Source organism: Ambystoma mexicanum, chromosome 3p, assembly GCF_040938575.1.
Source record: "Ambystoma mexicanum isolate Mex_15411 chromosome 3p, UKY_AmexF1_1, whole genome shotgun sequence".
In the NCBI taxonomy this organism is placed as follows: domain Eukaryota; kingdom Metazoa; phylum Chordata; class Amphibia; order Caudata; family Ambystomatidae; genus Ambystoma; species Ambystoma mexicanum.
The window spans coordinates 760,711,004-760,728,086 of record NC_090925.1 but is presented as its reverse complement, the minus strand read 5'-3'; the positions used below and the strand labels follow the sequence as shown (position 1 = coordinate 760,728,086).

General features: G+C 45.3%; 1 protein-coding gene across 1 annotated transcript in view; it reads left to right on the top strand.

Annotated features, from left to right (window-relative positions):
• Positions 1-4,464: 4,464 nt before the first annotated feature.
• PAQR4 (progestin and adipoQ receptor family member 4) overlaps positions 4,465-17,083 on the top strand; it is a 304,290-nt gene continuing 291,671 nt past the window's right edge. Inside the window, exon 1 of the mRNA XM_069651671.1 lies at positions 4,465-8,772. Coding sequence (XP_069507772.1) covers positions 8,625-8,772 — 148 coding nt within the window. The 5' untranslated portion in view covers positions 4,465-8,624. The remainder of the gene's footprint in view (positions 8,773-17,083) is intronic.

Below are 17,083 nucleotides of genomic sequence, written 5' to 3'. Positions count from 1 at the left end.
GTGGCAAGCAGCAACATTGTATGACGTGTGCTGGAACAAACATTGTTAAAACGTGTGTGATGAAAGATGTGAGTAAAGTTAAACTGATGAATGCTTGAACTTTGAAAAGAAAGATACAATACCATTGACAGAGTGTTCCGGCACAGAGTGCATGCTCAATTGAAGGTCTCTATAAAATATCCAGCAGTGAAAGTTAAAGAGTTGTAAGGAAAAAGTGTTTGTGAATCGAAGTGGTCCTGCGACGGGTCAAGTAAAACCCCACGCACAGTCGAAAGTCTTCGACCTTTGATACAGAAAGGAAAGTTTGGAAAATGAGATAAAGTGGTCCGAGCCTGATCGAGGGAGGCCAACTGAGAACATTGTGTTAAAGTGGGTCTGAGCCTGACACAGGGCAACCCAGGGTGACCAGTGAATCACCCGAGAAATTGTAAATGTGAAATCCTGAGAAGAAAGGAACTTTAATGTTTGTTTCACATCAAGCCCTTTGTAATAAGAGACTTAGAATAGTAAAAAGACTTTGGCACATAAGGTCCGGATAATGAGGTTTTGAACTGCATCCTTGTGGGAGAGAAGCCAGAGTGTGTGCTAAGCTCGAGTGTGCCGCCTTGTCTTGTGCTGAAAACGTGAGGAAGGGAAGCCAACGGCTCAACTATCCTGACATATCATTTCTTGAACAATTTTCTTTTGCATAACATTGTTTCTGACACCATGTGTATTTAGAAGTAAGGTTTAGCAATAGGTTTATCAGTATAGGTCCTTTTATGTTGACAAGACTCTACTAGGACTGAGTTATTATTATTTGATGGTCGAAGTTTGCTCCCATCTTTATATTTAGGATTAAACAGGCATTTTTCCAACCCATTTTGAAAGTTCAATAAACACCCTTGAACAGTGATCACTTGTGTCCGTCTTCACTGTTTGATACCATGCCTTCCTTACACCCTCCAGAAAAGATCTTAGCTGAGGGGGTAACAACTGCTTCCATAACTTTCATTATGAATGGAAGAGATTGGTCAGTAATTAGAGAAAACTGACGCATCCAATGAAGGATTTTTTAATAGCGGAATCACTAAAGCCTTCTTTAAAATAGATGGAATCTGTCCAAAGGCAAACGAGGAATTAATAGCTTCTGAAATTACCTCACAAAGGCTCATAGGAGCAGTTTTAAACAGATGCAAAGGAATGTCATCAAGGGTCGACGCAGACTTTAGACATTCCACAATCTGACCAATGTCAGAAGTGTTAGTGGGTTTAAAAGAACAAGGATCAGTGTTATTGAGAGATGGTTTATCAGGAAAAACCAGGATAGAGTTATCACCTTGGCAATGCTAGCCCTAGTGGTCTCAATTTTATCTATAAAAAATGGTGACAAATTATTGCACAATACCTACGACCCTAGGGCTACAGGGGACCTTACCTGGGGTTGAAAGCGCTTTCACTATTTGAAAACGTTTTTTGGGTGCATTTACTGCTGATTGAATAGAGGCTGTAAAATATGCCAATTTGGCCACTGAGAGCTTTGTGGTATAGAGCATGCTGTTTCTTAAACTCCTCTTTTAGGAGCGAGTCATAGCTGCTCCTCTATTTACGCTCTGCTTGGCGAACCACCAGTTGAAGTAAACCTAATTCCGCAGAAAACCACATCGGCCTAGTAATCCATCGAAACTGAGCCAACTCATTTGCTGCTGCAGTACATGCTGTAACAAGCCTGACAATGGCAGGTGGCTCAGGGAAAGACCCATCCTCCGGAGTCGGATAATAAGAAGTAATCTGGTTGGCCAAGTCGATAGGCTCAACCGACTCCAGTTTCTCTGAAAGATTTTAGTAGGATGATTAGTCTGTTGAGGGGTGGCAGCCAAATCCAGTTTTATCCCCGTACACAAACGTTCCTTGGTCTTTTTGTTGTATGTGTGCATTAGTATCGGATGCCAAAGAACTTGCTTGCCATTGATTCTTTCTAAATCACACGTTGCCGCCAAGCATTTTAAGTCTGCAATGTATTCATCAATGTTTTTCGTTGTTGCTGTGTTTCCTCGCATAGAATTTGAATCTTTCCAATCCTACATTTACTTTTTCCTTGAACCGAGTTTCCAACTGAGCCATGCTAATGGCATACACATCCATATGTGCTTCATCTGTCCCGGGAGGTAAATGCTTCATTAGCCTTACACCCTATGGGTCCAAACAGTTCTTTAACATTAAGCAAGGGTGTGGTATCCCCTCTACTGAGAACGAACATTGGTCAAATACCCTTTGCTATAGAATTTATCCCACTCAGAAGGGTCTACAACCATGTTTTCACTCACTGCACTCTTCACAATTTCTTTGTGGCCCAGAATGTTTCTGCATCCTGAGCCTCCATAAAGGCCTCAAATAATTCCTTGCCATAGTGGGGGTCTGCTGGTGTTGGCAGAAATATTGGTAGTTCACACACCGTCTGCGCTAGTTACTCTGCTACTTCTGTTTTGCTTCTCCGTCATGTCATTATTTTATGTTTGCTCACTTAAATCAACTAGACCCAAATTTCTTTCAACTTCGCATTTAATTGCTCATACGATGCTCTTGCTGCAAGCGAAACATGTTTATAAGTGCTTATTCATTGCTAATCTTGAAACTATAAAGTCACTGTGCCTCATTAAAAGTTTGGTGCTATCCTGATACCACCAAACGGAATTACTGATCCCGACACCCGATCTCCTGCAATTGCCGGCAGATTACAAGTGGCGGGAATAACGGTAAATCCCCATTCCATGGAGTCCGATTGGACTCCATGGGGCAGTTGTCAGCTGTTTTTTGTTGGTGGTGAACATGATTTACCTTCAGCTCTTGGCTGGAGGTAACTGAGGTACCCCACCAGCAAACTTGTACTCTGCCTGTAAACTGAATTACCGGCACATTAATTCCAGACCGGCAGGGTTTTAATGAGGCCCACTGCATTTCAAAGTTAACTGGCATTGCGTTAAGTTCAGGTGCTCTCCTCCCTCAGTCTCTTCTGGGCTTCTTTGGAGGCAGCCACGCAATTCCCACTGGCTATCTCTGTCGCAGCCTGTCTTACATGTTTCACTCCTGTATGTCTCCTCAGCGCTCTTCACAAGCATTGCTTCCTCCCTCCCTTGAGTATTGCAGTTACCCGTTTTACCAACACTCTTGCTGCACCCTCTAGTCGCTCCTGCAGGCGCCCGTTAGCTGGATTGAGGTCTGGCTTTGGCTCACAATGTCTTTAACTTGTTGTGCTGTACCGGATCCTTCAGCCGGAGATCCCTGTTCTCGTCATCATGAAAGCAACGTGTTGCAACGGTGCAGACACAACGTTGGAGCACTGTTAAAGTAAAATGTAGTGTAATGGGTCAAAAGGAACACACGTATCTTAATTTTGCGTTCACCATCATGAATGCCCCATCCGTCACATCCCTCACCCTCCTGTCCTCAACATTCCAAACCACATTGTGTGTTAGCGCACTTACCCCTGGACATACGTGGGATTTCTCAGCCCCCAGGCCCACCTCCCTTCACAATTGTATACATACATGCAGGGGTGGACTGCCCTATAAGGAGCTCTGCAGATTTCCTGGTAGGTCCCTGCACCCTGGTCTCCTTTGTGTGGTAACCTATTTTATTTCCAAATGTTCTATAGGAAAAGGGTTGGGCTTGCTGAACATTTGTAATATGAGGCCACTTAGAAAATTATTTCGAGGGCCCCTTTTGGTCCCCAGTCGACCCCTCTGTATGCTAACCCTCCTATTTAGGCAGGTGACCCTCTCTTTTTCAATTTAAAATATTGCTATATGTCTCTTTCTCCAGTCTAAAATAATTCTAACCCCAACGCAGTCCTATAGAATTCCTTTATCCAGCGTTCTGTATCGAAATCTCCAACCCAGGTGCCTCCGAATGTTGGCATATATGTGTATACAATAATTCAGGGTTCATTTCATGTCCTATCTATCTACAGTATTCACTGCAAAACTGTTCCATTTTGTAATTCATGAAATCAGTTCACTCTATTCCCATTCTCAGGGGTGGACTGAGAACCAAAAGAGGCCCTGGAAATAATGTTCAAAGTGGTCCCATTTTACACACTTTGAGCAAGCCCAGTCCTTTTCCTATGAGAAAATGTGGAAATAAAACACAAAAGAGGCTCAGGGTGCAGAGGCATAACGGGAAATCTCCAGTTTCTTTTGGCCAGTCCACCTCTGCACATACCTCATCTTCTCGCCGATTGTTCTAGGGGACCCGGAGCACACCCATGGGGGAGAGCCTGCTCTTTGCTTCTACCCGTGCCGACTGTGAAAAAAGACGCGCGAATCCTGACAGAAATTCGAGCTCGCGGAATTCTGAGTAGAATACGAGCACGCGCGTGCGTTTGTGTGGTCTGTGAAGCGAAATCTCGTGGGCGCGCTTTGTGGAGTGTCTGGTTGGGCGCGCGCTGTGTGAAGATGTTGCGGGGGGCGCGCGCTGGGGGCGGGCTGGAGGAGGTTGAGGAAAGACGGCGGCGGGTGCTGGAGATGAGAGCGCGAGCGGGTTCGGCCGCCCTCCTCCCCTAGCTGCCGCCGGGGAGGGAGGGAAGGCAAGGAGTGGGGGGGAACTGGAGCAGGACCGCGGCGGGTCCGGTGAGGGATCCACGGGGGCTGAGCCACCAGAACCGGGGCCGCCACCGCCCCCTAGAGCCGGAGCCGCAGGAGGACCACCTGGGCCGGCCGGGGACCCGGAACCAGTGCCGGAAGGGGGAGCAGGAGGTCCGGGGGGCAGACAGTGAGACAGAGACGGAGGGCGGCCTATTGGGGCCGGCAACGGAAGCTGAGGCCGCCCTCCGTCCGGGAGCGAATGGTGCCGGCTATGGAAGGTTCATTTTGAGGTGTCGGTCAGCCTCTTAAGGGGGATCAGACTGCCCACGAGATTGGAACTACAGATATTTGGGGAGACTCTGAACAACACAGACCGGCTGGAAGATACCCAGGGAGACACAGTATTGTAAACTCAATAGGGACTCCCCAAGACAATCCTTTTTGGGACACCCTGCAGTAGAGATTGCAGACAGTAGACCTGCAGGGGGATTCTTTGGGCATTGCACGCATGTCCGACTGAAGTCTCATTGTCAGTCACTGTTGGGTGACAGCAGGCACCATGCGCTTGCCCGAGTAGATCCCGGGGCCGCCACAAGGAGAATCCAGGGGCGCTGTGCACCCTCCTGAAGGAGGCTCATCTGGATTGTGCGCCTGTAATCGGAGGTCATTGGTTTTGGGCGCATGTGTGAGGAGAGCACGTTTTATTGGATTGAGTACTTTGTTTTATACCATTGGAGACTCGTATGCTAAGCTTTATAGTCTAACACTTATCTTTGGAAGCTTTTTTTTGGATCCGGCCCACAGCTAGCATTGATAACCAGCGCCCCACAAGGAATTCTGGTAGAGACGTGGAGATGGCGACAGATGGAGAGCCAAGATGCTCTGAATGGGACAGATAGGGGCGCAATTGTGAATTAACACTGGTAAAGGCACCATTGCATTCTGATCGCTGGTTGAGGTGCTCCTGTACTACAAGTCCTGCTGGAAGCATTGTTGTCTGTAACATCCCAAAAACAGCACTGGTAAAGCTACGTACCACAACTAAATCGGTAAAACAATAATTCCCACCAATGGCAAGCAGTAATGGAGCCTCCAGCTTCACTGATGATAAGCAGTGGTAAACTCTTTTTTCGAAGACTAATACTGAAAGTCTTCATTCAACGAGCACTTTAAGTCCCCATTCAGTGAAGAGTACCCATGATGCAGTCATCCAACGAAGAATGCTAGTGGAGCAGCTGTTCAACCAAGAGCCTAGAAAACGACACAGCCACGCTTGTAGAATCGGATCATGCATCAAATGCAAGCCGTGGGAGAGGCACTGAACGTGCACACTATAGGCCATGATTTCTGACCCACAACAAGCACTGGTAAAGCCACTCCTTTGCCCATCAATTGTTATCCACCTATGACAAGAATTGGTAGAATCTACTCCCCAGGCCCTCCATTGCCATTAGCACATCTGTGATCTAGTTTCTCATTTGCACTGGTAGAGCTAGTATCCCTTGCCAAGGCTAATCTCTTTCACAGCTGCTACTCCGATAAGTACGTTTGTAGACTTAAACTGGACAAAGACTGACAGATAGGGCTCCCATACCTTTCTTGCCTCAAGCACTGGGAGACTCAACATATTGCATGTACAACAATAAATAAGAGTTAGTATACTACAACATGCCCTTGTACAATCCTAACCCTCTAGAATCCTAAACCTGTACCGTGAGAAGCTAGAGCCATCATTGCCAGACTACCAATTGTATAACAGCTCCACTCATCCTACAAGAAGCAGTGGTAGAGGTAACTGGCGCTGACTGACCTTTAGGTATGTCCAAGCTCTGCCTCCCTTATGTGTAGTGCTTTTACTTTAATGTCTACTCTCGATACTTTAAGCATCTGTGACAAAATCGAACATTGAGTTGCTCCTCCTTTAGTCCGCTCCTTGCATGTCATAGTCTTGGCCTATGCCTTCTTGACATTAAAAAGCTGTTGCCACAGGCCCTTATTTCATGTCAAACCTTTGTTCTTTGTTTGACGGTCCTTGGCCAGGGTACGTCTTGGATTTTGTAAAGAGTCACCACCTACCCAAATCTGTCAGTCATTATTACCCTATGCCAGGTATTTCTGAGAGCTGGTAATTTACTCTGGGCCCCTGTCTGACATTTGGCGCTTAGTGCACCTTTCCAATAGCTTTTGTCAATTACATGCCCTGGAAAGATGTTCAGTTAGTAAACTTTGACCAATTGTGATATTTGAGGAGTGTTGCACTTTGTCTGATGTTCAGACAGATGTTACTATTGTAAATTACTTGCATAATATCTTGATATTGTGTCTCTTGGGACACCTAGAGCATTGGTTCACTGGTTTCACAACAGACTTCAAGAACTTTTACCTCAAGTACTGCCTTAACATGCAGAGAGGGCTCGGTTGTACTATGCCTATGGCTGGCATTTTCAGAGTTGGGATCTATTACTGATGTCTGACGTTGGGGGAAGTCTTTAACCAACCCATGACGTTTTGTATAATCCTTACTTGCTCCTATTCCAAACCTTCGTCCACCCATCGTAATGTTTGGAGCATCATTGCACAACCGCTGACATTTGGAGGGCCCTTGTTCCCACGTCTCTGATTCTGTGGGTCTTTTACCTCTGCCTGGGGTTTGATGGGTTCTTATCCCCCCTCTAAGATAGGAAAAACACTTAACCCACCCACGTACTACATGCTTAAACTATTCCCATTGCCTAGAGTAGATATTTAGAGTCAATGTGCGGAACTTGGGACTGAAGGTTGTAATGTCCTAATTGGAAAACACGAACCACCTAGCTGTACTTCATTTGGATTCAGGTGAGGTCTTCAAAATTGGGGCCAAGTCCAGAGAATTAAGGCTGGGTGGTTATTATGTGCTAGAGTTTGACTTTATGATCCCCTCTGAGGCCAGTGTACTTTACCCTAAAATCATCTTGCTGTTCGAATTCCCAGTTCTCTTCGTCTGTTGTCACAGATATGTATAGTTGTTACTTAGTTTTTGCACCACAATCAGTCTATTGTGGGTGTACTATTTCCAATGACCTGGACAAATGAATAACGCCAGTTCCTGGTGCCAATGTTCAGATATTTCCCACTTGGATTGCATTCAGAGACATCTGTTGGTGAGGATATTGAAGCCATCGTCTGCCTCCTGCAATTCTGTGCGACCCTCACCTCTAAGTTCTTTCTTGTGATTGGTGGCGATTTATAAGGAGCTGTTACAGACTTGCATTGCCTTGGGTTGAAGGTATCTTGCCCAGTTGACGGTTGAATTTATCCTCGTGCTCATGTGTCGCCTGCAACTGCTTTAGATTCTCGGATATTGTGATGTGCATCAAAAGTTCGTAGTCCAGTGGCAACGTGCGGTGGTTTTAGGTCGCGACTTTTCACCCACTGCTCAGCCCAGAGGGGCACCAATAACCGCAGGCACCTGCTGCATGTACAAGAGTTGGATGTCCGTTACCCTGTATGCTCTGGTTGCCTTTTCTCCTACCTACTGGTCTCTAGTTAATCCGCGCCAGTCAGTTTCTTAAACTCTTGGAAATCCTCTTTCAGCGACCGGCCCTTTCCTCCTTCGGAAGGACGCTGAGCTCCAGCATTAAGGGCTTGTGCAGAGGACACACAAACACACACGCACACATCCCACCATTTTTGGACCCGTGGCAGCTTCCTCCTCAGGTGTGTCGGAGGCGGGCCCTGCACATCTCTTCCCCTGGCGGCGTTCAGGGGAGGCTGCCTCCGCCGTGCTGCCCATGGTCGGATACTTGTAGAGGAGTACCGCCCCCGCCCTGTGACTGCCGTGCACTTGGTGCCCGGCTCCTTAGACGCATCGCCACGGCTGCCAACGGCTATGCCCGCTCCCCGGCCGCCCTGGAGCTAGCCGGTCCCATCACTGAGCCACGCCGGAGGATTACAGACTGCTGCTCGCTGCGCCCTACCCCCGACGAAGGCACCTCGCCCTCTACCCGTGTGCCCGAGCATTGCCCCGGGCGGAGCCTGCGGCCGGGGGGAGCTGGCTGCGGGACCCCTGCTCCCCGGCCGGGCATGGCTCTGCTGGACTGGGCCAGCTGCCCCCCTCACCTGCAGTTCAACCGATTTGTGCTGACTGGATACCGGCCGGTGGCAAGCGGCGGCGAGTGCCTGCGGAGCCTCTTCTACCTCCACAACGAGCTTGGCAACATCTACACCCATGGTGAGGAGGACCTGGGTTGGGTGCGTGATTGGAGGGTGGGAAGGGGGCTGGCGCGGCGCTCCACACACACGCTGTGAGGTAAAGTCAACTTAAATCCCAAAGAGCCAGATTTGGGAGGACACCAGCGGCTCACAGGTGAGGTAAAACCAGGAGACGCCGCAAATCACGGCATGCTCTGATATTTGGTGTATGCATGATATGGTGAAATCGAATTTCAAAACTTTGCGGCAGAAAACTTGTTTTACTGCCACTAAAGCCTAGTGCCTATCTAATTGAAACACGCGGGCATAGACATTAAACGATAGTCTCCCAGTCGTGTTATCCCCTCACTGCTTTTCTGTTCTACACATTTCTTGCTATGAAAATGTATTAATTTAAATCTTGAGTGACTGCGAGAATGTTTGGCTGATTTCCAAAACGGCAATTGTGTTGATAATGTATTATGTGACTTTCAGCAGGCTTTCTCCTGTCGTCCCGTACTTTTGAATACAAATTGTGTTTTAATTGTTTTAATGTTTTTATTGTAACTGGGTAGCGGCGGCAGCAGCAACATGGCACAGTACTCTCGATTGTTTTGTAAGCTAGGCGAGTTTTTATGTTTGTTGATGGTATAGCACCTTGCACGAACCGCTGGGTACCTTCAGAGAAGTAAGATAAATCGGCACTGCCAAGTTGTTGAGGCTGTTCAAGGTAAGTCAAGGGATGTTTGATGGCATAGAGACGTGTTGAAGAGCACGTTCTTTTTTTAGGACATACAGAATTACGACTCTTTGCGGACAAAACACTAATATTGCGGGCCAACTGTGCAAGTTGTTTATGTTGTTCGAAAAATTGACATAGTCGTGAACTGAATTCACTGATCGAGGTGCTATAATCCAGGGAGGATTATTAAAGGTGTCACTCGGTCGGAGTCTTAAAACGAGATGGGCAGGTGGGTCTTGGAATTGGGAGTAATGCCCATTGACAGATCTATTTAAAGGCCTGTTACTTGAAAACCCATGCCTGGTGGAAGCCATTAACGTGTGTGTGTGAGTATAAGAGTGCAGTCCGTTCATAGAACTGTAAATGGTCCCAGTACTTGGATAACAAGTGCTGCTTGCTAGTCAGGATGAGGTCTACTGGCAGAGCTATGTATGGGTCCCTGTATTGGCATTACAGAAATGCTGCAGGTCAATCTGCGATGCATTGGCATAGATGTGGTTGATATCCTCCACTGTGATTGATCCAATAATTCTTTCTCTCCTGCTGAGCCTGAACAAAACTGGCCTTCAAATTAAGTAAGAAAAATGAGTGAACAGTAAACTGGAGCAGCCTGTAGGGCTAGTCTATTTCTCTTCAGCTCGACATACACGTTCTAAAAATATCCACATTGATTTAAGGGGTATGTTCTCCACATAACATCATCAGTCTTGGCCTGCCGAATTTGTGCCTTATGGAGGGAGTACTGTTTTCACAACTACTCGTTTTTTTTGCCATACATGTATGTCACTACTTTATTAGGTGTTTGCTATTGGAGTAAAATCTGTTGGTATGTATGTTGGTAAATGGCAAATGTGTGTCACTCCCCTCTTTTTCTATCTTTCTGGTATTAATTTGCACACAGGTAAACGTTGTGTGCACGCATATACAAAGTATCAGTTGAATGGACAGTGTGATAGATTTCCATGGTTTGACATTGTTTTCCTCTATTTTTTAAGTTTGTGCCAGATTTGTTGTGGAGGCCAAATAGACAAGTACCTCAACCAGGTTGGAGGTAAGAGAGGTTTACTGATCAGGCCAGCAGGAAAATGCATCCAACCATCCTTTGCCTTCAAGTGCAAACAAAGCTCCTCATAAATTCAGAGGTCCACATGCTTGAATCTAGGCAGTAGCCTGAGCAAATATAATTTTGTAGTCGCTATTTTCAGGGCCAAAAATCTGCATAGGTCTGTACCAATTTATTAGGGTAACTAACAGATAATATAATTAAGTTGTTGTTTTAGGCAATTGTACGAATTGGCTCATTATTCAACCTGTACCTGGCAGACTTCTTTGAGGCCCATGCATCTCCCTAAAAATTGGATGAATCGCCTACAATGGTTGCATTACGTAGATATTATTTTTATTGTACCGAACTTCAGTAGACCTCCAATGAATGCTTGTGACCTGGGAAACATTTAAGGGTAACAACCTTAAAATAAACATAGGGGAAAGTAAGGTTGTGGGCTTCACCCAAAGACACAAACAATAATATAACTGGTCTCAGTATGCAGAAAAACTACAGATTCCGGCATCGTTTGGTTTTTTAGGGGTTGTTGACCACGAAAAACTTTCTTTCCCATCATGCTGCGATTACCCCAAAAACAACCCAGTATATGAAGGGCATGATGCCTTCTTCAAAAATATGATGGGTTTATCCTCGAGCTATTTATTGAAGAATACAAAAATAAAATCAATGTAATACCGCAATATATCTTGAAAACTTGGGAATTCACTGTATTCCGACACTTTGGAAATTAACTTTGGGGTGGGGGAACACAGACGGGACCCCTTGCTCACTGTGCTCCGAGAGGCATAGCTCCACCTCATTGATGAGGCCCGACTAGGCCGAAACACGTGTCTGGAGTTGCTGTTTGCACTCTTGTTCAACAGAGGTTTGGCAGGCATTTCGGTGCTGGACTGCCCTTGTGGGCGGGACAAAGACTGATACGCAAATGGATATTCCTCCTTTTTTGAAAAGTACAGTGAGCAAAAAGCGATGGCTGCAGACTCTCAAAGTGGGCAAATACCACAAATCATGCCATGTTGTTTCTAGAGAGGGGCACCTGCTACCTTTTTTGTGTAATTGATCAAGAGCCTCTCTCTTCAACGTCAAATATTACAGTGTGCTGGATTCATCCCACAACTCTGTTTTGATAGGCCTCCAGGAAAGTGCTGAATTGCCATCAAATGGAGAAATTCAATTATGCGCATGACTGGGATTTGAGACCATTTTTCTCAGCCTAAAGCAAAACTTACAGTGAACAGAATTTCTGTAGGCTTATCTGGTGACAAAAAAGGATGTTCGAGTTTAACACCGATAGTTAACAAGGATAATGAGGGGGGGGGGCCCTTTTTCTTTTGAAAGAAAAATTCCTTAATTGTTACGGGTTTATAGAATATTTAATGCCGACTGTATGGCACCTGTAAACAGAACGTGGGTCATTCCATCAACTATAAATTAAGGTCTTGCAATCACATGTTCAAAAGATATCCTCCAATCTGCATCACAACCGGGTAAAGACAATTCTTTAATTTTCAAAGTGCTGCTTTTCATTTTATTATATATTTTTTAAATCTCGTCTAATTCGAAGGCTAATGTTGGGATTTTACTAATTACAATCGATTCAATACAGCTATGATTAGTATTGGAAGTAATGTTATTTTTATTTGTAATATAAATGTATCAAAAGTTTCATATACACCACTAAACAATAAAATAATCCATGCTTGGAGATGACATAAAAATACCCAGACATTAGGATCTACGTATAGAGGACCAAAACAGGAATGAGACTTACTGGTACCTCTTTGACACTCGTGTGCCTGGGAATCTGCTTAACTCTTGCCACCACTGTAGCCCGGACCAATGTCTATACGCCAGCCTTGGCCTTCTGGTTCAGGCCACACTCGGGATACACAAAGTGATTCAAGCAAAGGAATTAATGTGAATTGAACAAGGATGCTACCTTCGGGCTGTATTGGATTATTTACTCCAAATGTTTCCTGAGTGGCCAATACTAGTGGCCCTGCATTCACCTGCTGGTAGGCCCGCATGGTTAGAGAAGGTAGAGTGTTCACAGGCAATTGGAAGGTGCTCACGACCATATATGCTGCCTGTCCAGCTACCTTTCTGCTGTATGGATTATAGCGGAAGTTGACATGGTGGATCCCCCAGAGGTGCTCTCCTGCCAATAAGCAGTGTTCTATAGTGCTTATGAAGTACGAACGCGAGTTGCTTACTCTTACAAATCTTATAGCTTTTTATGCAGACTGTATTTATAATAGTGAGGTCCCCCAAGCATCTCGTACTGGGCCACAGAGTTTAGAGTTGCTCCACAGAATCTCAGAATTTGTGAAGGAATGTTGGATCCAACTCCGGAAGACATCCATCTCTTAAAATAATGAACACATAAGAGTCTTAGCTCTGGTCTGATTTAGATTGCCATTGAGGACAATTGCCGTTGATATGTGCTTGGAGCATTAGGAAACTCCAGCATTCGGTCACTGGTATGACTCCTTCAGAGCTTCTGAGGGATTAGCAAGTGCAAACCAGGCTAAGAGTATGTTGGCCTTTTCAGAAAAAAAGCTTGATGCAAATGTATCCAGAGGACATGAGGAAGGGAGTGGATTTTCAGCAAGCGACCAGTAAGAAACCTATGATGTTAGGAAGGAAGTCTTGCCGAGGCAGGTATGAGTGGGCGGCTGAGTCAAGACAGAGCTTCCAAGGCCTTTGTGACTGGGCAGCTTGACAAAGGTCTCCAGTCCCATACAAGTGAAACTCGCAGCTAAAGTATGTTATTGTGTTGCCCCATCTCTTGCACAGGCCTTCCCCCCCATCCCGAGAGCACCGTGTGCAGTGCCATTGGATCATTGTGAAAGTTCCGAATTTATGGAAGGCACTCGTTCTCTCCCTGCCCCACCCTCGCACAAAATGGGAATGTCCTGGACATCTGCATGTCTCTTAGTCTACTAGTAATTAATTGTTCCGTCTACATGGAGTATTCTAGTGGCCTGCTGGTAGGAGGGCTGACTGAACCAAGGTTAGAGGTAATGGAGGTGTATTCACCATGCCAGCAGGAAGAGACACCCTTCCTCCTTCGTCTTCAGGAGCAGTGTCCCCTTGGGAACCTCAGTGGTTCTCAATATAGAACTTGGGCAGTGACCTGAGCAAATAAAATTCATACATGATGAGGACATGGCATGACGAATGTGACATTTGTATTAAGTACTTTAATGATTGTTGTTACTTGTAATGTTGCATGGTTTTATGTCTGTTCTTTAACCCTGGCATGGAGTTGATTGGGACACTGTCAAGTGCTGACATGACAGTCCAGCCCTATTAAAAACGTTACAAATGTTTTTATTACAGTTCATTGGTTTAACCAAAAAAGATTTTGCAGAAGTATAATGTACAAAACATACATATATTACAAACAACATAAAACAAGTTTTTTTCCTTTGGTCAGTGAAGTACAGCCCCCCTAGAATAGTTTTGACGCCATCACATGTGACAACCTTTGGGGCTTGTTCTTGTTGTCACTCCTAGGCCTCACAGATCTTGTCCTTCTTGCATATGATGAGTGGTGTCTGCATATGGAGTAACCTTTGAAGCTGAGAGAGCCTGTTATGGGAAGGCAGAAGGAGAGAGCAAGTGTTTGCTGGCTGACCTACCTCGCACCCCCATTAGGGTTTTACAGACAAAATCAAGTGAAATAGCCTATTCTATTTTGATTGTGCAGTCTAAATTCAAAAGTGCAACTTCTTCAGAAGTAATTGAAGACTCGAGTGGAGTGAAGACCTAAATGGGCGCAAAGATTTAAGCCACTGGCGTATTCATAAAAAAGAATTGGAGTTTGTACACTAAACCTATGTATAAAAACGGAAAGACAAAAAAGGAATACCTGGTTCTGTAAAACGTGATTGTTCCTGGATTACCTCCTCAGGGGACAGCAGGTCTCTAAGGGTGTTGTTCCAGACTGTGGCCACTTGGCACATCTAACCTGGGCACGGTTCATGTTTTTGCGATGCCCATAAAGCATGTAAAGGTCACCTGTCAAGGGTTTGGGGCACTTGGATTTCGTCATGGAAGATCATTTGACTGCTGGTGGGACGGGGCATGGGGCGTTGGAATGGCATGACAAGTGCTTCAAATTAGAACTTTCCACAGGAGGTCAAAGCAGGATATGGGTTCACCGAAACCATGCCTCAAAGAGGATCACTTTTCATACAGTAGTTTGTCATTATGACAGCTGCTTGCTGAAAAATGTCCTTTTCTGGCATTCGCCAATCTCTGCCAACTTTCAAAGGGGGACTTCATATTTGCAGACACCACATGACCACTCATAGTCCTCTTCATGTACAGTGGTTTGCCGAACTAGGACATCTCTTCAGCCGCTCAGTCTGTATATTTTCATATGCATGGAGCTGCTCGGGGGGAGGGCAGATATGGCACATGTGGGGATTCGCTGTGAATACTCCTTGGTTTGTGGCTTTCGTACTGCAGAGGCAGTCACTTTATTATATAGTCCTGCTGCACCACAAGAGTGACTTGCCCAAATACATCGTCATGTGCCATGTCCAGCACCAGATATAGTTTTTTAGAATTTAGGTACTAACTCCCCAAGGCTCTCGTCATAGAGAGATTGCTATGATTAGTTACATGGCTTCTGTTCTCCTTGAAGCGCACAGTGAATGGTCCAATGGTCTGCGATGGGACACATCGGCACTTGGTGCTCCACGGTTAGGCACTTAATGGTTTCCCCCAAGAAATTGCAGTCTACCCCACTCTTCCTTGGTGTGTGATAAATGACAGGCTGATAGGCTTGTTTGCAAGGATAGATTATTTTACAGCTTGGCAGGGACCCATGTGAAAAGATCATGCCTCTGTATGTTGTCATAGCTGACGTTTATTTGGAGATGGGGCTATGCATTTGGAGGCTAGAAATCTCACCATACCTAGAAATCTCGCCATACATAAATGCAGCCCATTTATAGACCATGGGGTAGACCTGCAATTATTTTTAATCACTGTTTCAAGTGGCCCAAGTCCATGGCACCTCCTCCTTGCCTTCAACTCAATAGAAACATTATTACAGCAAACTCCTTTAGAAAGAAGCTCTCCATCCGCCGGTTGCTCTTTGAATAATATTACCTTTATATCTTCCTGCCTGAATGTATTACATTTCTAAGTAGTGTACTAATCATTTTTCATAGAATCCAACTCAATGGTACTCCATTTGACTTTGCTCTCATTTCATCATTCCCTTCTCCTGGCCAGTAATGCACCCAGATGTGACAATACTCAGAATCCTGATAAGTGATCCCATTTAGTAATCTCCTAGTACAGTGTTCAGTGAGCAGGATTACCTTCCCAAACCTAGGCAAACAGACCATCCTTAAGCTTTCTATGGCTCACTTAGTGGTAGTTGTGGTCGAGCTGTTAGTGCCAATCCTTTGGTGGGGGAGCAGGGTAGGCCAGAGTGAAATCTGGCTAGTCCAGCTGCGTTGACTTGACTACTTCTAGGTTTTTGTTCCACTAAACGTTTCACTCCTGTCCCACATTGAGATCCGTGATTGTGAGTCCCTTGCTGACCTGCAGGTAACCAGTAAATTGGTGTGGTTGGCATCTTTACTTTCAACGTACTTAATCCAGATCATGATTCTCTGCCTGGGGCTAGTTCTCCATTTTTGAGTACTGGACCACCCAAGAGGGTAGCATTGGAGAGCAGAACTTTTTGGTAACCCTAGTCATTTGCCAAATAGCCTTTACATACGCATAAAAAATGTGCCCTATTTCCAGTCGAAGTACATATCATCACTTCGGGTAGGTACTGTGTGATCCTCAACCACCAGAAGAAATCTCATAATTAAGCTGGACTCCGTGACCAAGTTGTCTGACTAGTTCAATCCCTGTTTTTTTTAAAGGGCTCCCCATCGCTTTAGTGCTATTATGGGAAGCCCTGGTCCATACTTAGTTTTACTTTGTAAGCCCACCTGCGGATAGTTTTCTATAGGAACTCGTTCTCCTGCTTGTTTATTTCTAAGGCTGGCAAAAAAGTAGTTTGAGGGAGTGAGTTCAGCAGTAAGCACTTTCTTAGGATCCCTCACTTCAAGTGCAGAGGGGTCTGGCCCATCTGGATAAGCTGAATACACAGTTTGTTTGGAGTTGGCACCGTTGCAGGGACTAAAATGAAGATTTGATGATTAAGAGCTGAAATCCGCTCCTGTGTTTTGTCCGTACCAATGTAAGCAGGAACTTCCTCTGGGGAATAAAGAGGTAGTGCATAATGGTGCAAATCTAACTTCCACATGAGATGTAAAATCTTACATTCTGTCTGTTATTTATGTCCCATTATGCTTTAAATGTTACGTATGCATGAATCCTCATGCTCCATTGTATATACAATGTGCCACTTGCATGTTTATATTGCACCAGTTGGCCTGGGCTGTCAAAATGAAATCGTGGTAGCTGTAGGTGTGAAGCATTTCAGGCTCTTCTTGGCACGAAGCAGGAGCTAAATGACTCCCTGCCGTTTTGATCCTACCATTGGCATGCACAATTCTAGTAAAG